Raw genomic sequence first — 25,207 nt, forward strand, 5'->3', positions numbered from 1 at the left:
CATAAGCCTGTAAGTCTTCACAATGGTTAGCAACTAGGCAACTAGCTCACACTTTCAACTGTTATTCCTCTGCTTACTTTCCCTACAGGACCCAGTTTAGTAAATGCTCGAGGTACACACTACTTTATTATGCTCTTTACAAAGGATGGCCAGAGAAAATGTAAATTTTCTCTGTGATCCTCCTATGCATCATCAGACTAGTGATTAGACTGTTCTCCCCATATGTGAAAGACTCAGTTTAATAATCTCTCCAGACAGAATTTGAACCAGAATCTTCCCATGTTAATTTTCTACCTAACAAACAAATGGTTTTCAATAGGCTCTGGAATGCTTCCTTTTGAAGTTGTTTCACTTTGCACAGGATACCAGCAAATTTATTGGATAAGTAAAAAAGAAGAAGCAAAAATTAGTACAGCTAGAGATTACATCGCTCAGTTATAAGAAACAAGACTGGATATCAGTTTCTGCAGCGGTGAGTGTAGCTAGAAGAGTATATGGGGAGAAGCCACCACTTGGAGGCACACTCTCTATATGCCAGTTCTCTGTGCTGGCTCACTCTCCTGTTGGCCCAATAAATATTAGATTATTCCACAGATCATAAAGTAACTTCTAACTCTGAGAAGTCAAGGCTGAGAATTATGATCAGAAATCAGTATCTTCCTGTATCCAAGAATAAGTTGGCTAAAATCCATTCTTTGTCCAGAGGGATAGGGAATATGACTGAATCCTGTCCTGAGCATCTCATAGTATGTAGCCCCCACTCATTGTAGAGAGGTGGGGGTCGGTCTCTTCTCCCAGGTAACAAGTGATAGGACAAGAGGAAATGGCCTCAAGTTGCGCCAGGGGAGGTTTAGACTGGATATTAGGAAATTTTTCTTCACCGAGAGGGTTATCAAGCATTGGAACAGGCTGCCCAGGGAAGTGGTTGAGTCGCCATCCCTGGAGGTATTTAAAGGACGTTTGGATGAGGTGCTTAGAGACATGGTGTAGTGGTGGTCTTGGCAGTGTTAGGTTTATGGTTGGACTCGATGATCTTTACGGTCTTTTCCAACCTATATGATTCTGTGATTCTGTGATTATGCTGGATTCTGTGGAAAGTATTTTTAAGTGCCTAATCATTCTTCATGTGTTACCTAAGGAAACTAGGTACTGAGGTCAAGGTTGTGGATTGCCTCAGGCACGTGGGTGCTGACCAGATATGTGTATAACAAACAGTTTTCTAATCCTCAATCCTTTTTCTATCTAGTCCTACATGGTCAAAGTTGTCTATAAAACTTGAATTAATGGTAGGTATTATGTGACAGTATCCTGCATATGTAAAAGGTCTCATGCCTCAACAGATTATATTATCCAGTACACATATATTCATCATCAGGAAAAAAGTAAAATTTATTTATAGTTACACTTATGAAGAAAATTATCTACATTAACTCATAAAACTACTAAAAACACTAATAAAACTTGGATAAAAGAACAAAACCTGAATACTAAACTATGCACCTTTTCTTGCCAGAGCAAGAAAATTATATATTTTTTGTAGAATTATCAGGAAATTAAAGTTTACAACTGTAAACCACAAATTAGTTCTAAAGGCATACTAAAAGTAGAATATAATAACAAAGTAATCTTACCTCCAGTTTCTTGTATAAATTGCTCTGTTCAGATGGTGTCTCTAGGCTTTCCTCACATTTTTCTCTACTTTCAACCTTTTTTTGTTTTAACTGATGTGACTGTAGCTTTTCATAACTATGTGTCAACTTTGAAAACTAAAAATGAAAGCAGAGTTGAACATGCAGAATCTATCAAAGATGACCACGTGGCCAAAGTTTTCTTCACTAGAATAGCCAACTGCAGCTTCAGCATTCTAAATATTTAATCAATGTAACAAAGAATCAATTAATAAAGTTAATTTCTTAGAGATGAACAAGACTAAGCTCTCATATAAATGTTAACTAACTGTTCAAATGGGTTCATTTGACAGCTACTTAATTCTGCCCAAGTTCTTTATGGCACTGTTACCCACAGTGTCATTTCCTCTACAATGTTTATATGAAATGTTCTATACTTGTTTACTGCCATCTTGTGTTGACATTTTTAAAGGGTGCTTCACTAGCCAGAATGAAGGATTATCATTAACGTATTTTAAACTTGCAGGTTTCTTTTTTATCATGAAAATTGTTAAAACATTATGTATGTGATGATTGCATTCTTCTGGAACCATTAAGTACCAAAGAGAATTAGACAATTAATACTGTTGTGCCTATTGATCTTATCACAAAAGCGTGACTTAGGAGTCAGAGGCAAAGGAGTCAGAGGCAGAGAAGGGAAGGTACCAGTAGAAGTACCAGCCTCTTCAGAAGGTACCAGCCTCTTCAGAAAAATGTCCAGTCTGATCAACAGTTAGCTATACTGCACAAGCAAAGGGGTTAGTGGCCGTTAACTGGTTTGATACAGCAAACTGACATTGTCTGATAGAGATATGTACATCTGGTTTTGAAAAAAAAAAAGGAAAACCAAGGATAGGAAACACTAAAGGAAACACTAAAAATATGGTCTTGAGGGAAGAAGAGTGAAAGACCTTTGTGAAGAGTGTCGACTAGAAAAGCAGCTTACAACTACGAATACTGATCACGTCTCTTGTTTTGTTCCTTTAAATTCAGGTATATACGATGGTTTACATTCCCTGTAATAATTACAGCCTCACTTAAAAAATTCTCACTCTAACGTAAAGTTCTTTGCCTAACCAAACAAAATCCATAAAATCTCATATTTTTGTCAACTGCTCAAGCGAACTACTGTCTGGAAAAGAAATTACTTCCAAGGAAGTAATTGGAAATGGAATGGAATCCTATTGAACCTACCTGGAATGAGCAATTGAGGTCTGTGAAGATAACAAAGACTGCCAAAAAAGTCCAGAAAAGATACAGAACAGAAACTGGAGTTAAAAAATCATCTGGAAACTTCCTGGACACATTTGAGATTATTCTGGGAACTTATAATATGGAACAGCAAAAAGAATTGAAAAGATGACCAGAAGACAGATTGTTCTAGGTTAGAAAGTTTCATGAAATGGGGAGGTCCAAGGATTGATTTGACCAACTTGGAATTTCTGAATAGAAATCCTGTAACATGGACTTATAGAGCTGAGATATCACCTTCAAAATGAAATCAAAAGTCTTGTGGAGAAGCTGCCTATATTTGAAATTGACCTTCCTGGAGAACACAGTTAAGATAAAATACTTAAAATGCATCAGATTATCCAGGCTCAAACAACATGGAACTCATTGTGTTTGGAAGAAAGATATCCTTTTTCAATTAACAGGATTTTTGCTCTTAAATATATTATGGCACATGTGAACTGCCTGGGAAGAGCAAACCCAGATGAAGACACAGGTATTTGACTGTTCATGCTAAAAAGGCTAGGAAATACAGGACCCAACACTTCAGCAAATCAGTCTAAAAAGGAACAGAATGGCCAAAATGAGAAAATTTAGTTTGAATATTAGTTTTATTTAATGAAAGATAATGTAAGATATTTCAGACAGATTATAGTCTGGATGTTATCACAACCAGAAACTAGACTAAAAGCCAAGAATTTTTCCATTTATTGTTAGATATTTGCTTTAAAAATAAGGCCCAAGTTTTTCTATTTGCATGTTGTACAAATGAAAAAAAAAAACAGATGAGGCATTTTAGTGAGTTCTGGGGTAGGATTCATCTAAGTTCAGATTTCTGAAAGTTAGACATCCGAGCCTGGGCTACTCTGCATTAGAAAAAGCTGCCTCCAAATGCTTAGTCATTTCAGCTATTTTAGATTCTCATCATACACTGACATGAATGATATTCTAGGGGTGTCCATTTCCCTCCATTGATTCTAAAGGGAGCCTGAAGTAGCTCAGATGTAGCCATCTAGCTTTTAAATGTCTAAAAGTGAGGCAATGAGTTGCTAAAGTGCTTAGAGCAAGAATGGATTCTTGTTCTTTTGCTGAGGGATTTCTGTCATTTTCAAAATGAGAATAACTACTAAACATTAATAGAGAAAAAAATGAAGGAAGAAAGTAATGAAGATGAACCTCTACAATTTTTGCTATTTAATTATGACAAAATGTTGTACATTTGAATAAGTGCAGAAGTGTGGCCTAAGAGTTTCAGGTTACATATCAGGAATTATTTCCCTAATACAAGAAAAATACAGCATTCGACAGGCACACAATCAATTCAGTGGGAATGTTGCTCATTAAACAGCTGCTTTTATCAATAGCAAGGGTAAAAAGCACTAAGGACCACAGAAGCAGTATATCAGAGAGAAATTTGTTTTGCATAGCCTAGGATTCTTAGAGCTAGAAAAAGTGATCCTTTCTATATCTACCAAGATGAAGAAGGAACAAAAATTGGGAGGGATTTTAAGAATACCTCTGCAGAGAAAGATACAATGCTACTGGTAAACAGTACTCACACCATTTGTACAAAACTAAATTGTAGCTTGTAAGATTATACAGTGTAGAAGGAGGTATAACTTTCAAGTGAGGATAAGAACCAAAAGAAGGGAGACAAAGGAGATAAGGCAAAGATTAATATTGTCAGGGAAGCTCTATATTTTAGATACGAGTTTGTGCAGCTGAGAATCGAGGACATTAAAGTCATTCTATTGTAGACACTGCAGCACTGTAATTTAAGAAAGAAACTCAATAAGGAGACGTAGTAAAAGCTAGAAAAGCAGAGTGGGATAGTCCTACTCTCTAGCATAGGTGCTTGGAATTGTTCAGACAGGCAAACTTTCTGTTTATCACCTAGAGAATGTAGGCAGGCCTCCAGACTTAGGCACTTAACAGTTTCCTTCTTCGGTCAATGTGCACTGGATGGATATTTCATGAAGAAATATTGTTTGGTGAAAGGGGAGGAATGGGAATCAGAAAATAAAATGCAAACGGCATCAGTGCTGGAACCTTTGGTAAAATAAATAGGATGACTGAGAGAGAATGAAATGTTTGGAGGCATAGATAGGGAAAGTGATGTATATTCTGAAGAGCTAGAAATCCAAACTTCTTGCATAAAGATAAAAGGAGAAGCAATCATGAAACTCAAAGAAAGGTTAGGTGGTCTGAGTGGTAACTAAAAAGGAGAATCTTGGCAAGAAGTATAACCAGGTTTACAGAGAGAAGCGTATAGGTTAGGAAGTGTCAGATTCTTTAAAAAAACACAAAGACAAAACAGATTGTATTTGCTCATGTGTATTGGGTTTTCGTGGCAAGGTTTTGGTAGCAGGGGGGCTACACGGGTGGCTTCTGTGAGAAGCTGCTAGAAACTTCCCCCATGTCCGATAGAGCCAATACCAGCTGGCTCCAAGACAGACCCGCCACTGGCCAAGGCTGAGCCCATCAGCGAGGGTGGCAGCACCTCTATGATGACATATTTAAGAAGGGGGAAAAAAAACTGCGCATTTTTGCAGCCAGAGAGAGGAGTGAGAATATGTGAGAGAAACAACTCTGCAGACACCAAAGTCAGTGAAGAAGGAAGGGGAGGAGGTGCTCCAGGTGCCAGAGCAGAGGTTCCCCTGCAGCCCCTGGTGAAGCCCATGGTGAGGCAGGCTGTCCCCTGCAGCCCATGGAGGTTAACGGTGGAGCAGATCTCCACCTGCAGCCCATGGAGGAGCCCATGCTGGAGCAGGTGGATGTGCCCAAAGGAGGCTGTGACCCTGTGGGAAGCCCATGTTGGAGCAGGCTCCTGGCAGGACCTGTGGGCCCGTGGAGAGAGGAGCCCACGCTGGAGCAGGTTTGCTGGCAGGAACTGTGACCCTGTAGGGGACCCACGCTGGAGCAGTCTGTTCCTGAAGGACTGCACCCCGTGGAAGGGACCCACGCTGGAGCAGGGGAAGAGTGTGAGGAGTCCTCCCCCTGAGGAGGAAGGAGCGGCAGAGACAACATGTGATGAACTGACCACAACCCCCATTCCCTGTCCCCCTGCGCTGCTGGGGGGAGGAGGTAGAGAAAATTGGGAGTGAAGTTGAGCCCGGGAAGAAGGGAGGGGTGGGGGGAAGGTGTTTTAAGATTTGGTTTCATTTCTCATTACCCTACTCTCATTTGTTTGGCAATAAATTAGGTTAATTTCCTCAAGTCAAGTCTGTTTTGCCCATGATGGTAATTGGTGAGTGATCTCTCCCTGTCCTTATCTCGACCCATGAGCCTTTCATTATATTTTCTCTCCCCTGTCCAGCTGAGGAGGGGAGTGAAAGAGCTGCTTGGTGGGCACCTGGCGTCCAGACAGGGTCAACCCACCACACCATGGAAAGGACCTGTAGGCTAATTAACAACTTCAAAATAAAAATCTTTATGAAAAATGACCTGGAGTTTCAATTTCAGAAAGTTCAATTTCAGTGAAGATCTTAGCAACAACATGTAATATAAAACCAGTCATTTTTAGTATGTGATTAAAAAAAAATTAAGTGAAAAATATTGCAGGAAATGTGATAAAGGATGAGAAAAGAGAGATCTGCTGCTATATTTTGGGGGATAGTTCTGCATTGCTAAAGGTACCTTACAACTTATATGTCAAACGTAACACCATTTTTCATTGTATGATTTTTATCTTCTCAATAATCATGCTCAGATATTTATTTTTTTTGTAATTTGTGTAAATTATAAAACAGCTTTTGTTTCTACTTTCCCAAATGATTAAAAGTGTTAATTAAATAACAACCAAAACATTCTCTGCTTACTCACAGAACTGTTTGCCAAATCAATTTCCATATATAGAAGAAAAAATAAACTAAAGACAATATAACCTTAAAAATAAGTTATACATTTATTGGTTTGATGGATTTGGGTGGGAAGTGTTATAATCTCTAAATGAAAATAATGATATCCAATTTATGCAATCCAAGATGATTCTACAATAAGCGTGATGATTAGAAATTTTTAATTACTTCCAAGGAAGTAATTGGAAACGGAATGGAATCCTAAATCTCTGTTAGGAGAATCCAGTGAAGGAAACAGTAGAATAGCAGGAAAAACAATGTAGAATCGTGTATGTTAACTTGTTACAATCTGAGAAACAGAATAGACTGAATTTCGCCAAGAATTTATATTCATGATTGAAGTGAAAAATAATGAAGAAACAAAATACAGGCACAGAGCAAACACAGCCAAATAGAATCATAGAATCATATAATCATAGAACCATAGAATGGTTTGGGTTGGAAGGTGTCTTAAAGATCATCTAGTTCCAACCCCCCTACCATGGTCAGGGACACCTTCCACTACACCAGGTTGCTCAAAGGTTGCCCTATCCAACCTGACCTTGAACACTTCCAGGGATGGGGAGTCCACAACTTCTCTGGGCAACCTGTTCCAGTGCCTCACCACCCTCATCGTAAAAAATGTCTTCCTTATGTCCAGTCTAAATCTACCCTCTTTCAGTTTAAAACCCTTGCCCCTTCTCCTGTCGCTACTTTGGTAAAAAGTCTCCCTCCATCTTTCTTATAAGACCCCTTTAAGTACTGAAAGGCTGCATAAGGTCTCCCCGGAGCCTTCTCTTCTCCAGGTTGAACAACTTGAACTCTCTCAGCCTTTCCTCATAGGAGAGGTGTTCCGTCTCTCTGATCATTTTTGTGGCCCTCCTCTGGACCTGCTCTAACAGATCCATGTCTTTCTTGTGCTGGGGACCCCAGAGTTGGACACAGTACTGAAGCGCACACTGAAACAAGCAAAGCCAAAACAAATTCCCAATGTCAATAATCCAGTTTACTCTAGTTTTGATACTATGTTCCCTTATGGGAAGCTATCAGACCACTTCAATAATCCCTGTAAATCAGGCAAACTACAACCAGAAAAAAATTATAGCAAATACAGTTTCAGTCTTAAAATTCCTAATGTGCATCAGAGTCTTATTAGCATGAATCTAATTATCTATTTTCTTCATTCACCAAGGTTTTAGGTTATTAGTCCAAAGTCAGGAAATGGAGTATCTATCTTCATAACAGATGTCACAGTTACATCAAAATCCATCCAAAGAGTTTGGACATGTCAGTACAGAAATGATAATGGAACCTGGTAGGAAGCTGTAGTCATCCTCACTTGTATGACAAAATTCATCTTTCCCAAATCCATAAAGGTACATCTATACCATTAGGCATGTATAAGCTCTTTCTACTGCAGTCATAAAATAATGAAACTGACATTTTTCTTACTTGAGATTTCAGTGCTTGAAGCTGAGTTTCATAATTCTGAGCCATTTCATATTTAGTTTTCTGTAAGTCTTCCAGTTTCTGTTGAAGTAGTTCCACCTACAGTTAGAATAAGCATTCAAATTTACCTTTTCTGAAGTGTTCCAAAATACATCATTTTTGGAGTAGTCATGTGAAACTTTGAAAGAAGGCTGTTGCTTAAAAGATAGATATTAAAAATATAAATTCATTCTGTAACTTAATAATAAAACTGGATACCCCAAACCCAGATTGTATCAACATCAAATTAGGGATTTTATAGTAAAAAATCTCATTGTATGCTTATGTTATGATTTAGTGATAATACTGTATGATTCTGTCATGAAAGCACTTCTGACCCAACTACACGAATGAACTGCTGTGCCCCGTTGTGAAAATTTTGCTTGAATGGCTTATATAATCATATAAATGACTTTCAACTACTTATGCAAAATTATTGTGAGACACTGTAGACTCGTTTCAGCTCCCTAAGTACAGTACCATTTGAGATATCTTGAATTATCTGAGAGTTTCACAGAGATCTGAGAAATATGACAGCGTACATGACACCTATGTTTTTCTGGAGGGGCAGCTGGAAGCTAGGTGGAATTGCTAAAATATTTCAGATAAATCTCTGTACAGGCAAATAAATTGATGCTTTAAGGATTGGCTAGCTGAGTTATTCTCTTGGCTCCTCTGACTGCAATGACTAAGGGCAAGTTCCTAATTGCTCATTAGGGAGAGTTACTTCATTTTCAAAACTCCCACTGACAGTTTAGACACCTAGCTCACACAAGGATGCCCATGTGTAAGCTCCTAACTTCAGATGTCTTGAACGAGAACTGAATGCTGTGCTAGGATTTACTGATGCTTCTGAATGAATATTCAGCAGACAAGACTGTGAAGTACAGACAACATCAGGTACACTGGGGCTTTCAGTTTGATAAGCAAGTCTAAGTGGTAATACAATTCTAATCTTCACTATTAATAATAAAATTATCATACAAAGACAGTATATCATGTAAAATGATAAAAATCAGGTATAAACAGGAATTACAAAGACATAATTTTGTGAAACTTTTTGAACTGTACATTTCCATTTAAAATTTCTGGTGAAACTGGAAGTGTTGGCATTTAGAAAAAACATCAAATTATCTTTTTACAGCTAAACTGAGAATATTTAATTTAGACTTTAGGGAAAAAGAAGAAATATGAGACTTTCAATGACATTTTTACAATCACTTTTCAGAACAGAAGCACACTTTAAAACAAAACACTAAGGATAATTAGTGACCTTTAAAGGGTGTTTGGTATTTTTACATGATAGAACAAACAGGTCTCCTTATAGAACATTTAAAGCATACTATTAACTAACTCCCAGAGTAAATACTTTCTTTATAGAATGTGATATTCTGAAATACCTCTCGACCTTTTTGATCCAGTTTGCTTTGGGCACTTGCTAATTCTTTATCCTGGATATCCATCTTTGCTTCTAAAGCTTTCATCTTACTTTCCCATTCCACTTTCTTGCTGTTTACCATGATGTCAATTTGATGCACTAATTCCTGAAGTTCAGCTTCACATGGAGAAGCTCTAATAATATAAAAAAAAGATTATTTTTTCAAATAAAGAATAAGAGAGAAAACAATTTTTTATTTAATTGCTAAGATTTTATTTTAATTGTGATGGAAATAACCACTTTTCAACATCAGAAAGAAACAAATGGGAAAGCTAAACGATGCCTTCAAATGCAGGTGGAATCTCCCTTCATCTCTCTTAAGTTAGCCTGAAGTCAAAATCAGACTATTTAGCATGTTCTGGACTTTTTGCCTAGCTTAAATGCTGTTTGATATCCTCTCACTTTTTCAGGGATGAACTGTCAAATGACCATAAGTTGAGTTGAAAGTATCCAGGTCCAAACCTCAATGGACAAGAGTAGGAGAAGATGAATATTAAGTTGCTTATGGGCACAGGACTTCCCACTAAGGGCACATAATGATGGAAGCAGAGTTTGTTGGAGGAAGTTATTAAACAGCTGGCTTGAAAGCTAGCCACAATTCTTAATTGCTAGTTCAACTTTTACACTCTGTTTTCCCATTCTCTTTGTGGAAAATGGACTTAAATAACAAGGCAACTTGTATAATAATAGTAAGTTTTAATTCTACCAGGAAGCACAGAAATGAGTGCATTTTGAAAAAGACTTTGTCTTTGGGGGACCATGTGCTGGATTTTATAGACATTCGTACAATAGCTGCAACATAAACATTAGATTTTTTCCCAAACTTCTGAGGTTAAATTTGGAATACATTCTGACTTCATTGTCAGTAATAGACAATATTTTACACTGTTGCTTTAGGAATATGATGTGTCCTAAGTAACAAAATAATGATATATGGTTAATTTATTGTACATTAGAAGGGCCACAGAAACTGAAAGCAGTCAAAGTTGCCCTCTTGGTTGCCCTCTTATACAGCCCCTTATATAGGAGCAGTATATTAATTTAAAAAAATGAAACTTTGTCTGGACAGTGTCAAACAATGTTTAAATCAGCCGGTGTACACTATTTAGCAGATATATACAAAGTATCTGAACTTTAGTACAGAGATTTCTTTATTCCATATCTATTCCAACTTTGTATTTGATGATGAATATAAGAAAAATTTGAAATAAGAAAGATACAGATTATTGAAAATTTGGCTGTGGATATTTTTTTTGCAAGAAATTGCATAATTCTTTCTACATTCTAAAACTTTTTATTTGTAGAAATTACTTTTTCACATCAAAATTATACAGTCCTTCTAGGGTATATGAGATGTTTTTTCCTGAAGTATTTTGGAGAGTTTATTGCCCAGTTAACCTCGATTGTTTTATGAACTGATAGCTTCTCTCAATCTGTAAATCTATAGCTGGCATCTCAGATTTGCAATGATTTATTTAAAAGTTAGAATCTTTCTAGAACTCATTAATCTTTTCAACTTTCAGTGAAACATTCCAGTTGGAAAAAAAAATTATCTCACAATTAAATAAAACAGTTTATTGAAATGTTCCTGAACATTTTGTTTTCCTGACTTACTGCCTCTTATCCACTTAACCTAGGATTCTAGGGTTTGGGAAAAAGATAAAGGATACAATGTACACTCCTGCCTAATTCCTCCCCATAAAATAAAGAAGGGGAATTTTATTCTATTAACACTCAGAGCTGCTTTTGGACTGTTACAAAGAAGAGTTAGGTATTGAACTAATTGCTTAACTATGTATATAAGCCCATACATTTTCTATAAAACTTAATTTTCATAAAGTCATATGGAAAAAAAATCAGACTGTCTTCTATAACTATGATTAACTACAAATCACCAAAACCAATCTATCATTTGTCATTCGTTAGACTTCAATTTGATCTCAGTTTACTTAAATTGAGATACGAGATCAGAATTAGTTAAGACAGTATTTTTGATAAAAGCCTTTAGCAGACTTACCACTGTAATGCCTGCTTCATATAATTTATTGAAATAAAATTATTTTTATCCACTTCATTTTTAAAAAAAATACCACAACTTCTAAGCATTTTTAGTATGTTCAGAGCTCATAGAATGTTGGATGTAGATATTTTTATACTAAGTACCAAAAGGGGCATGTATCTCACTGGAGTCAAGGAAAACCTTTCACTGATTGTTTTTAGGCAGTGGAATAATGTACTGAAGCTTCAGACTTTTCAGGAGTAGCATCTCTTTAATTTCACTTTCTGTAAACATTTACTTTCCACACAATTTTTTTAGTGGCATCTGTTATCTGCATATCCTGTTCTCATATGAGTTAACTGTTGATAAACTTTTCCACTTCTTTTCCACTTCTTTTTTAGAGCTTTTTTAATACCTTTCTTGTTTCCTGTTATAGTTTTAACTGCTTTACATTTTTTTTTCTAAATACGAGATACTATTTATAAATTCCCCTAATATACAGCTTTATTACTTTCTTTAGAAGACATACTTTTATCTTATCTTTATCACATATTGGAATGTATTGAAATGTGTCATCTTTAGTCATTGCAACCTTATCTTGGCCGTGAAAAAAAATTCTCATTTAAAGTCTTCAAATTATTCTTTTCAATGGTATGATCTGATCATTGTGAAAATTTCTGCATTTTTCCCTCTGCAACAATGTAGAGATTAGTGTATCCAATTACTGCCATATCTAAATGAAGGTACAAATAACACCAATGTTGTTTCTCCACTGTCAACTCTCTCTCCCTTATCTCAACCAGTTATACTGTTAATAAACAGTGGTACACCTGCTTTCTCTTCACTTTTTTCATCTGTCGCAGTGACTATTCATTGTACAACTGAAGTTTAACCTGCATTTAATTTCCATTTCCTCATAGTATTGCATAATTTTCAAGTATCTTCTTTCTTTTTTTGGTTTTGATTAGAAGCCTATATTGAATTTCCTGTTGATAAACCCAGCAATTGTATTCTTTCATAAATTTGTTAACTATCCCTCCTGATATCTAAGCTGATGCAAAAAATGTATTGTAACCTATTACTTTTCATGGTAATAAATTTAGCCTTCTGATAAACAAGTTTCTTCACTTAAAATAATCTAAGAATGCTGTGACACTGAGTTATGATATGTTCCATTTTCCTCTTAATAATATTATTTATCTCACTGACATTTTCCCCAAAAGTAGAAGTGATAGCCACTGGTTGTAATTTAATTGGTTCTTTAATTTATAAAAATTTAAAAGCTGTGTATTCTCTTAACTGCTGATGGTACACACCTCTGTGTGCACCTCTGTGTGCCCATAAAGTGCCTTTATAATCGCTAATCAGTTTGCAGTCATTCTAATAACTCTATGGCATGATGGTTTGTTAAAATGAGCAATAGCTATTCCCTTAAAATGAGCATAGCTATTATTTTATGAAATAATTGCCATAGAGACAGTCACACAGAGACAAAAGATGGTGCAGCATCTGAATAATGTAGCAGCAACCTACAAAAGGGTTAATGATAAAAAGCCTGTAACCGCTCCATCCTAGGAAGTGTTGGAGAGGATTTCAATACCCAAAATTAGCACAGAATGCCATTGTGTGTCACAAACATTACAATCTGGCATATGTTTTTGGGGGACATTGCAACCAAGAATGTGCCAAGCAATTAGGAACTCTACTTCCGCAGAACCACGCTTAACCAAACACAAGCTGAGCCACGCACTCAGAGGTAATATCCCTATTGCCAGTGAGCCTTCAATTGCTAAGCATGCTGCCAGCACATTGCTGAAGAACAGTAAGCTAACTAACATGTTCCTCTTATGTAAATGGCTGTGCAAGCCAAGTTTTAATGTAAAACTGGTAGTTGATACCACCATCTTGTGTGAATGCTAGCATGAAAATGCTTCCCCTCTTTTCTAGTAATCTTTCACACCCCAGCTCTTCAACCAACTCTCCAAATATCTGCTCTCCCAGTGCCCATGCAGACGCACTGTCTGTAGTCCCCTGTCTGTAGGTTGTACTCTGGGTCAAGCGCTGGTCCCACACACAAAAAGAGTTCCTTAACATGGATATGTGTTTATTGAATATATTTTTTTGGTGCTTAAATGGTGCATATCCCTTGCTTTGCTAATTATTACAGGAAATTGGAGCAAATTTGTTAGATTTACTATATCATAATTATGATAGGGGACAAGAGTGATGGCGGCAATTCCCTTCCCGTACAAGAGCAGCCCCCAGGGAGTGCGAGAGACCAGGAGCGCGGTGAACAGGACAGGCAAACAGGGCGTGGCGCATCAGAAGGGCGTGGCACGGCAGTTTGCGCAGCAGTTCGTGCAGGCAGGGCGTGTAGGGAAGGCGAAGTCACCCTACTAGCTCAAGAGGGACTGTGAAAAGTGAGTTCATTTGGTAGTCCCCATCCTTTCAGAAGAAACTAAGCTATGGTATTCACTTGTCAGAAAGCGATGCCCTCTGTGCTCGCCAGAGTGGATGCGGCTACCCAGACAGAGCTCCCACAAAAACATGCGGCCACCCAGGTCTCGGGCTGCAGGGAGTGCCTGGGCATCTCGCTGTTCACGCATGGCAGCCATGCGGACAGCTGTGTGAGGTGTGACCAGGTGGATGATTTGCTCTGCATGGTGGCAGAGCTACGGGAGGAGGTAGAAAGGTTAAGGAGCATCAGGGAGGCTGAGAAAGAGATCGACTGGTGGTGCCATGCTCTGACCCCCCTGAGACAGGAACAGGAGCAGCAGCAGCCACCAGTAAGAACCCACGATCAAGGGGATCCTCTATCCCCCCTGCCACTGGGCTGAAGGCAGCAGCTCAGAGGAGGAGAGTGAATGGAGGCGAGTCCACGCTCATGGCGGCAGGCGAAGGCCCTCCCTGCCCACCTCGCCTCCCCAGGTGCCTCTGTACAACAGGTATGAGGCCCTGGAGGTGGAAGGCCAGTCAATGGAGGATGGGGATGATGGTCCATCTACACCAGAGGTGTTGCCCAGGTCAGAAGAACGTACCTCTCGTATTAACACCACCTCCACAAGGAAGAGAAGATGGGCTATAGTTGTGGGTGACTCCCTTCTGAGGGGAACCGAGGGTCCGATATGCTGGATGGACCCTCTTCTTAGGGAAGTCTGCTGCCTCCCTGGGGCCCGCGTGAAGGATGTCACGAGGATACTCCCTAGCGTGGTACGGCCCTCGGACTATTACCCCCTACTGCTCTTCCATGCGGGGGGCGATGAAGCTGCAACACGAAGTCCCAGGGTGATCAAAAGAGACTTCAGGGCCTTGGGACGGCTAGTAAGGGACTCCAGAGCACAGGTTATTTTCTCCTCTCTCCTTCCAGTTATGGGCAGTGACACTAGAAGAAACAGAGGCACCCAATCTCTTAACTCATGGCTCCATGGCTGGTGTCATCGCCATGGATTTGGTTTTTTTGACAACGGGATGGCCTACACGGCACCAGGTTTGCTGGCGTCTGATGGGATTCATCTTTCTCAAAGGGGAAAGAGAATCTTTGCTCAGGAACTTGTGAGGCTCGTCGACAGAGCTTTAAACTAGACCCGAAGAGGGAGGGGAGTAATATCAGGCTTGCCTGAGGGAAGCTAAGGGATGACGTGCCACAGTTAGAGGGAGCGGGTGCCAGCGAGGGCACTCAGCCTGTGGCTCTGAGATGTGCGGGGTACACTGGGGCACAGTTGAACAGAGTTGAGTTAGGGGATACTGAGGCAATAGGAGCCCAGAGGGGAACACCAGTGAAACACCTCAAAGCACGCATGGGGTGTTCCTCTATGAAGGAGACAAGGATGACAGCCCATCTGAAGTGCCTCTACACCAATGCACACAGCATGGACAACAAGCAGGAGGAGCTGGAAGCCATTGTACGTCAGGAAAACTATGATATAGTTGCCATCACAGAAACATGGTGGGATGACTCGCACAACTGGAGTGCGGCGATGGATGGCTATAAACTCTTCAGGAGGGATAGGCGAGGCAGGAGAGGTGGTGGGGTAGCCCTATATGTTAGGGAGAGTCTGGATAGTTTAGAGCTCGATGATGGTGATGATAGGGTGGAGTGTCTATGGGTAAGAATCAGGGGGAAGGCCAACAAGGCAGATATTGTAGTGGGAGTCTGTTACAGACCACCCAACCAGGATGAGGAGACAGATGAACTATTCTATAAGTAGCTGGGAGAAGCCTCACGATCGCTAGCCCTTGTTCTTGTGGGGGACTTCAACCTGCCGGATGTCTGCTGGAAATACAATACAGCAGAGAGGAAACAGTCTAGGAGGTTCCTGGAGTGTGTGGCAGATAACTTCCTGACACAGCTGGTGAGTGAGCCAACGAGGGAAGGTGCCCCGCTGGACCTCTTGTTCACCAACAGAGAAGGACTTGTGAGCCATGTGATGGTTGGAGGCCGTCTTGGGCAGGGTTTTTCCATCATTTACCAGCATTCCATCATTTACCAGCAGTCCTGGCTAACTGGGGAGGTCCCTGCTGACTGGAGATTAGCTAATGTGACACCCATCTACAAGAAGGGCTGGAAGGAGGACCCAGAGAACTACAGGCCTGTCAGCCTGACCTTAGTACCGGGGAAGCTGATGGAGCAGACCATCCTGAGTGCCATCACACGGCATGTAGAGGATAACCAAGGGATCAAGCCCAGCCAGCATGGGTTCAGGAAAGGCAGGTCCTGCTTGATCAACCTGATATCCTTCTACGACAAGGTGACCCGCCTAGTGGATGAGGGAAAGGCTGTGGATGTTGTCTATCTAGACTTCAGTAAAGCCTTTGACATGGTTTCCCATGGCATTCTCCTGGAGAAACTGGCTGCTCATGGCTTGGACGGGTGTACTCTTCGCTGGGTAAAGAACTGGCTGGATGGCCGGGCCCAAAGAGTGGTGGTGAATGGAGTTTACTCCAGTTGGTGGCCGGTCACAAGCGGTGTTCCCCAGGGCTCTGTGTTGGGGCCAGTTCTGTTTAATATCTTTATCAATGATCTGGACAAAGGGATCGAGTGCACCCTCAGTAAGTTTGCAGATGACACCAAGTTGTGCGGGAGTGTTGATCTGCTTGAGGGTAGGAAGGCTCTGCAGAGTGACCTGGACAGGCTGGATTGATGGGCCGAGGTCAATTGTATGGCATTCAACAAGGCTAAGTGCAAGGTCCTGCACTTGGGCCACAGCAACCCCATGCAACGCTACAGGCTTGGGGAAGAGTGGCTGGAAAGCTGCCAGGCAGAGAAGGACCTGGGGGTGTTGGTTGACAGCCGGCTGAATATGGGCCAGCAGTGTGCCCAGGTGGCCAAGAAAGCCAATGGCATCCTGGCTTGTATCAAAAATAGTGTGGCCAGCAGGACTAGGGAACTGATCGTCCCCCTGTACTCGGCACTGGTGAGGCCGCACCTCGAATCCTGTGTTCAGTTTTGGGCCCCTCACTACAAGAGGGACACTGAGGTGCTGGAGCGTGTCCAGAGAAGGGCAACGAAGCTGGTGAAGGGTCTGGAGCACAAGCCTGATGAGGAGCAGCTGAGGGAACTGGGGTTGTTTAGTCTGGAGAAAAGGAGGCTGAGGGGAGACCTTATTGCTCTCTACAACTACCTGAAAGGAGGTTGTAGAGAGGTGGGGGTTGGTCTCTTCTCCCAGGTAACAAGTGATAGGATGAGAGGAAATGGCCTCAAGTTGCACCAGGGGAGGTTTAGACTGGATATTAGGAAATTTTACTTCACCGAGAGGGTTATCAAGCATTGGAACAGGCTGCCCAGGGAAGTGGTTGAGTCGCCATCCCTGGAAGTATTTAAAAGACGTTTGGATGGGGTGCTTAGGGACATGGTATAGTGGTGGTCTTGGTAGTGTTAGGTTTACGGTTGGACTCGATGATCTTAAAGGTCTTTTCCAACCTATACGATTCTGTGATTGTGTGATTCTGTGATAATTACAACTCAACATGATTTTTTAAAGTAAAATTCTTTAAAACTTCTTGATATCAACAAATCTTTGAAACTTTAACATTATCAGTGTTAAGCTTGGAAAGTATTTTTAAATACACACCTAAATCTTAATGCCTTTTTAATGTTAAATCTGTTAGCAATGCCATTTTAAAATTTAATATGAGTCATAGAATGGTAATAACCAAAGTGCAAGCAAGTAGTACACTGTGATGTACGTATCACAAAACAAAAATGCCCGCTCCCCAAGTGCCTGAAACTCATCTGAAAATAGCATTAATGATGCAGCAAATTTTCATTCCCTCTGGGTGGAACATAAAATGGGATTTTAAAAACAGAAGATGAAGCGATACGGCATCAGGACTACCTTTTCTATGACACTGCTACAAGGACCTGTGCCCTTCCAGCCTCATGTATTGTCAGGTGGCAACACTTTGGTGAACCACCAGCAATGACTCAGCTATCTGGTTTTAGCTTTCAGAAATAGGTACTTTCTTTATTGTGTGTCACATAGATCATCTAAAAATTTCAAAGGAAATGCAACCTCTAGCCTGGATCATTAGGTTACCCTTTCAGACCCACCATGGCTGACATCCTTCTCTCTTAAGTTTCACCTATCCTTTTCAGATCATCCCACACAAGGCAAGTTCTGCAGCTGTTGCTAGAAAATTTTCTTTGAATAGTTCTTGCATGTTTCTTGAACCTAGAACCACCAATATATAAAAGGAAGCTCTTGAAGAAAAAATACCTGCTGAAACAGCTTCCCAGTCTACCTCCACCTTCTCTGTCTACTTCCTTACCTAGAAACTCTAGGTACACCTGCAGCTGAAAAAGGAAAGCTGTACCTGAAGCTGTAGATTACTGCTGCTGTTCTACTACCAGAACTACTCTGTATCATGGCTGTGGCATTACAAACAGATCTGCATAAAGATGTATTTGGCAGTTATCCCCACTTACTAGCATAGAGGTACTACTAGCTGCTGTAACTATTATTTTAGTCCCTTCAGTGTTTTGAAAAGAGTGCTAACTATCCCCCTCAGAATATGGCCAATCATATGGTAACACAATCATGATAATTTATTTTGATCACTGGATGTGGAATGCGGAAAACTCTGTATCCTTTGTTTAATATGCCATCAGGTAAACAAACACACAAAGAACAAGTTTTCCCATAAAACAAGGAAGTATACATATGGTTTTTTACCCATGTGCATTCAGCATCCCCACTTTGCTGAACACATTCATCAAATTGATTCTTCATATGTGGAAATAATGACTTGTACTTAAGCAAGTGGCAGCTATTTTTTTTTTGGTTGCATTTGCTTTGAAACAGCTCAAAACACTTAAAGGTATCTCATTTTTAAAGTGATGTAGGCAAGCTCTTAGTCTTCTTTTACTCTATTTCCATATTGGTAAAAATAGAGATTAATCATATTCTGCTGTCATTAATAACTATTTATCTTCATGTAAAATATAATGTTTCCAAATTTAGAGAAACCAAAATCCAGATAGTAAGTTTTACCAACTCCAGGCCTTTACCTTTATCACAAATGATTTTTGTACTAGTTAGACATTTCTAGCTCTATTTATCTGCCTTTTGCTTTGGATTTCTGCACAGATCTGTATTTTTCTGATTGTTTCCTAATAGACATAGAAAGAATATTATTGTCCATACACTTTAGAATAAAGTTGTAATTTAGAAACTGACATTTTAAGAAATGTTTGGTTCATTCTGTCAGTCTCCACTTCATGCCTTCTTCCCTTATTATTCAGGTTTGCTGACAAATAGGAAACTATGTATGACCATATTTATGCAAACACAAGCAAAACCTATGCAGAACAATGTCAACAAAGATTTCCATCTTACATAGTACATTCATTAGGTTTTGATCCTTAACCCAGCTTCCAGAGCCAATATTCATTCCTTTTCTCTTCTTAAAACTTGCTTTAGAAATAGGAAATATATAAACCCCTTATGATACAATAGTCCATTAGAATCTTCTACTCCAAAGTTCCATTATATGAACTACAACTAATTTATTTAACAATTTGCAGCTATACAGAATCATCCACATCTGTGGATGGATAATTTGTGATTTATGAGTTCTTGCAGATGGGATGTAATAGTCATAATTTCTACCACCATTATTTAGCCATCTTCCCAAATTTTAAAGCTATCTGCACTATTTCTGGAATACTGTCAGCATAGACTGAAACGAATGTCTCCTATCATTGGATGCGCATTCTAAACTACTCTTCCAGATTCTTTGTATAGTTAGTGGAAATAAATAGTTACCTAGAATACCTGGTTTATGATGGGACAAATCACTCTCTAGATTCATCTGCAATGGCCTGAAATTTCACGTATGTCGATTACAACAAAGACCAGGCAGGATCTGAACTCTTGAAATAAGCTTCTGATTTGTTAAAAAAGTGTCCAAAGAATAGCAATATTTTGATTTTTTTTTAATTCAAGTTTTTGTATGACCATACTTACCAGTCATATCACTGACAAAAAGAATGCCCCTCAAAGCCAAAAAAAAGGGCCACATTGTTCAGAATATAATATTTTAATGCAGCAATTTTTTTCTATCACAGAAACTGCATACATTATTCTTCAGTACAACAGAGCACACTTCCACACTTTATTGGGCCAGAATATGTGTGTTTCTGTTATTTTAAGAAATACATTTACACTTAATATGCATCATATTACCTTGAACTGCTTCTTGGTAATAATGATAAAAGAAACTGGTTTATATGAAAAATAGGTAATAAGTTTATTTACAAATTATGGTAGATAAATATTCTATTTAGCTCATTATATGGGGAAGTACTTTTTATAGTGCTGTGTTCCTTGAACAGGCTGGATGGGATGAGGTCCTACATCAAATCTCGCCCATGTTTACACTTCTTTAGAAAGATTTTCTGCTGTACTAATATTTTTTTAGATCAACACTAAAAGAACTAAACCTGGATTATGTAAAAAAAAGATGATTTCATTGTGATGAAAGGTGCACTTAATATTTGGTAGGAACAATTGTGGTTATTACCAGTGCAAAATAAGACTAAGGCTTTAGCAATTAATAGCCTTGTTTTTAAGATTTTTGAATGTTTTAAGAGCTGTGATATGTAAGTTTATACTGCTGTAGCCTAGCAACTTCAACTATTTTTTAAAACAGTTTAAAATAACATTTCTTAACATTTTAATAAAACTGCACAGGGCTCTCATTTTTTCCCCTTTTGTTCAGGTATGAAGATTTAAAAATTTAAATAACTAACAGAAACTGTCAGTAGATTATTAGCTAAAGCAGTAAGATGTGTTGTCTTAATTATCAGTAACTCCTCTAGTTTGCATAGAAAGCAGCAGAAGAAATTGAGAATCACATTTGCTTCTAAAATCATTAATATTTTGTGTTTCACATTTTTAATAAACACACATATTTCAATTCCATTATATATTCAACTCCCAGATAGTAAGTCATTACTTACTTAGCAACAGCTTGTTCCTGAAACGCTTCTAAGTCCTGCTCCATATTACTGATTGTTGTTTTAACCTGTTGAAACAACAAAAATCAAATAATTCAGATTCTTAAATGCGTGCATTTACACAGCCAAGTAGTGCATACTGGATAGTTCTATGCTTTCCTTTCAATTTCTCTAATTCTCTCATTGCAAACAACAGGGGCAGGGGAATGTAGCTCTAATTACAGGCTGGAACAGGCAAGACAAAAACTTCTGGAGTCAGCTCAGCAGCCCTCGCACTTGGTGTAGCACTGACATTACTAGAGGTGGTGCTAGTTTGAGGATAGCCCTGGATTTCTATGAGGAACAGTTTGGTTTGGATCATTCCCTGTTGTGTGATGTCAATGATTTGCCAAGACACTCTAAAACACATAAACCTAAATTTGTCATAGATCTATGGCTACATTCATCAACCATTTCTCATACCTTCACACACCCTAATTAACCTGTACTCAGGCTATAATTGCTCTCAAACACAATTTGGATTCCCATTGACTATTCGCTCCCTTGCTTAGCAGATGCAGCACTGACACACGCAGCCCTCAAGTACCTCAGCAGAAAGATCAGAACAAGACTGTTGCTGGGACCAGTCCGGTTCTGCAGGTCCAGCAGGACACAAGGACGTGGAGGAAGCCTGGCTGCATGCAAGAACAGGAACCAGCTACATTACAGGTGACAGGGGGGCATGAAACAGCCCTAATTCCTCGTGGGGGTGAGCAGTGGGGCTCTCCAGGACATGGATACCAGTACATACAGATGTGTGGACACAACCACATGGCACTGCAGCCTTGGTTGCACAGGGGCCAGGCACTTGAGGTGACACTGCCACAGGGGCACTGGCTCCAAAGGGGCCAGGCACCTGAGGTGACACTGCCACAGGACCAGCACCCTTGGCTTCACAGGGGACCAGCACCTGAGGTGACACTGCCACAGGGGCACTGGCTCCACAGGAGCCAGGCACCTGAGGTGACACTGCCACAGGACCAGCACCCTTGGCTCCACAGGGGACCAGGACCTGAGGTGACGCTGCCACAAGGGCAGCCGTGTCTCTAACAGGGACCAGCAACTGAGGTGACACTGCCACAGGACCACCACCCCTGACTCCATAGGAGACCGGCACCTGAGGTGACACAGCCACCGGGGCAGCCTTGGCTGTGCCGGGCACCTGAGGAGACCGGGCACCCACGGCGCCCCCCGGGCCCCCGCGGCGGGCCAGGCGGCGAGGGCGGCGGTGCCGCGGCCGCCCCCTCCCCGACCGTTACCTGCCGGGCTCTCCCCGCCGCTCCTTTCGCACCCGATGTCGCTGTGGTGGCAGCATGACCTCCGCAGCCCGCTCACCCCCGCTCGCCCATCCCGCCCCAACTCCCGCCCGTCGCCGTCCCCGCCCGCCGCGCCCAGCGGCCGTTGCGGATAGCGCCAGGAGGCTTCTCCCGTCGCCGCGGTAACGCGAAGGGCGGCAGGGCGAGGCGGGAAGGCGGGAGGCGGGCTGGGCGGCCGGCGGCCGCGGGGTGGGGCGGGACGGCCACCGGAGCAAGGCGGGCGGTGGGGCAAGGGGCGAGGCCGGGGCGGTGGGGGCCCGAGGGGCGGACATCGGCTCCGGCTGGGTGCTGGAGGGGGCGGCGGGGAGCTGTCGAAGAGCTGAGGGAAGGGCGGCAGGGCTGGGGCAGAGCCCGGCGGGCTCGGGCGTGACAGGGCTGTCGCTGCTCTCTGCGAAGGGAGTGAGGGTGCGAAGAGGCCCCGCGGGGCCGCCACGGAGCTGCCGTGGTGCAGGGGGAGCGGCGCGGGCCCCCCGGTGTCACCCGTGTCTCTCGCAGGGCCCCGAGCCTCCAGTAGCCGCCCATCGATTTGAAGGAAGCTGGAGTGAATTTCACCTCAGGCAATAACACCCGGGATACAGAACATTTACTTTTGCTTTAACATAATTTAAGAAATCAGTAGGCAGAGTGTTTTTTTTTTTCTTTTTCTTTTTTTTCCCCTTTAAAACGCTATTATTACTAGATAATGAAAAGGCTGAGCATTACCCTTTTCTTTCTGAATGACTAGCTATGCTTTTGTAAAATGGCTTCGAATGATTTTCAGATTATTGTGCAAACGACCTAGATTTGGATGACATTTCTCTTTACATTTTTGTGGACTTCGGTCTGTCTTATTCAACAACAAAACACTTTAAGACTCACAGCTATTTAAACTTTTTACAGTAATAATTTGTGCTTCCAAACTTAGGGTTTATAGATCTCTTCAAACACCAGGGAATTTTTCTACCTGGACAGTACAATTCACTCTGTATTTATTGTCCTGAAATTGCATGAAGCATTTTCAGGAGCTGCTAGTCTATTTATGTACACTAAATTTCGAGCTTTTGGTTTGTTTTGCTTGGACTATTTACTTAAATTAGCCGAGTGATCTGCATTTTTAATATTAGTTCTAAGGAATAATCTATTTCATTTGTTTCCTACCTACTGTGCTAAGGCAGATGATTTTCATGTCAGCAGAAATACTGTTTCAAGCTGTGAATTGTGAAAAGTATTTTTTAAAATGAAAGATTTAAATAAAATTATATGCAGAGTTTCAGGAAAGTTCCTGATAAAGTTTGCTTACTCACTCTAGAAAATAACTGACCATTTTCCTTTGTAGTTTTCTTAAGGATTACTAAAAATGTTTTTATTTTTGCTGTACACTTTTTTCATGGCTGTATTTCATTCCAGGAGTATCCCAGGAACCCTTTAGATCTTTCTTTGTCAGGCAGCAGCAGGAACAACTGCTGGGTGAGGGCAGGCGAGCCCAGAGCTGAGGGTAATGGTGAGGTGCAGGGCACTGCTCTCCCCAACACAGTGCAGTCCCACAGCACCTGGCCGGAAGAGCAGAGTGGGGACAGGGACAATGACTGAGGTCCGCCACAGCCAAGGGATGGCCAGACAAGCCCACAGCAATGGGCAGACCTAAGGTGACTCTGGAAGGCAAGTCAGCAAAATTAGGAGCAGCGAGGTGCGGTGCTGAGCACAGGCACAGCTACAGTGTTGCTCAGGCAGGGCCCAGGGGCATGGCCCTGAGCTAAAAAGCTGCTCCGGAGCTGAGGGCACAGGCCCTCAACGCAGCATCTCACGGCTCTGTCTTGTAGCAGCCTTGACCCCACGTTATGGCTGCACCATGTCAGAGCTGGCCTTGAGGACAGATAGCCAAACCCTTGGGGAAGAGGGGAGGAAGTTGCGGGACCTGTTGCTGCACTCAGAGCCCTGAAAACATTTTCTTCGTTACACTTCTGTAATTACACTTTTCTTCATTATTTACTTACTGTGATAGAATTAATGTGAAGAAATCACACTGAAACATTTGATTCTTGATACCTGAAATGTTTCAAATATAATTTCTTCTAATTGAAATACTGTTTTAAGATTTTTTTTTTAAATAGTGAAATTTACAATCATTTTTTTAAATACTTAAATTTAGGATGATTTAAAGTATTATGTACTAGAAATAATTTTTAATGTATCTGCCAGCAAGTTTCTATTTGTTCATCTGGAGCAACTGAAGTGAACTTTTCAGCCATATTCCCAGTGTATATATATTAATTTCCTCCCTGTCTCATCGTCTCTCAGTGGTAATCAGTTATTCAGAAATTTAACTTCCATCTGTCATGCTCAAATAGAATTGGGGGGGCAACTTAAAAATACAGAAAAATGATTTTAAAATTACATATCAACATTTTCAAAGCTTTTTAGAAGGACAATTCCCACTGCCATTAGCCAGAGTTGTGTTTCTAACTCTCTGATGTGCCTTTAAAAAAGGTGTTATATTAAAAAAATCCTATATCAAATTCTTGACATTTTCTATTTGCTTTTGCTTATCCACGTCATCTCTTGACTAGAGCTTGCCTTATGAGACCCCAAACTTTTACTTGTTGACTTTAAAGAACATGCTTTACAAATTATGATAGCCAGCAAAAAAAAGGAAACTACTTTCAAATCATTTGATAGATTAAAATTAATGGAAAGCTATAAGCACATTTCTGCAGAAAAAAAGGAGGTAGATCAGGGCAGGAACACAACAGGGTATGAC

General features: G+C 40.7%; 1 protein-coding gene across 1 annotated transcript in view; it reads right to left on the reverse strand.

Annotated features, from left to right (window-relative positions):
- DEUP1 (deuterosome assembly protein 1) overlaps window positions 1-22,742 on the reverse strand; it is a 52,762-nt gene extending 30,020 nt beyond the window's left edge. Inside the window, exons 1-7 of the mRNA XM_075499790.1 lie at window positions 22,414-22,742; window positions 21,906-22,200; window positions 21,702-21,812; window positions 21,119-21,183; window positions 9,622-9,793; window positions 8,186-8,281; window positions 1,632-1,766 (exon numbers count right to left, since the gene is read on the reverse strand). Coding sequence (XP_075355905.1) covers window positions 1,632-1,766; window positions 8,186-8,281; window positions 9,622-9,793; window positions 21,119-21,183; window positions 21,702-21,812; window positions 21,906-22,200; window positions 22,414-22,742 — 1,203 coding nt within the window. The remainder of the gene's footprint in view (window positions 1-1,631; window positions 1,767-8,185; window positions 8,282-9,621; window positions 9,794-21,118; window positions 21,184-21,701; window positions 21,813-21,905; window positions 22,201-22,413) is intronic.
- Window positions 22,743-25,207: the final 2,465 nt, after the last annotated feature.

Source organism: Mycteria americana, chromosome 1, assembly GCF_035582795.1.
Source record: "Mycteria americana isolate JAX WOST 10 ecotype Jacksonville Zoo and Gardens chromosome 1, USCA_MyAme_1.0, whole genome shotgun sequence".
Lineage (NCBI taxonomy): Eukaryota > Metazoa > Chordata > Aves > Ciconiiformes > Ciconiidae > Mycteria > Mycteria americana.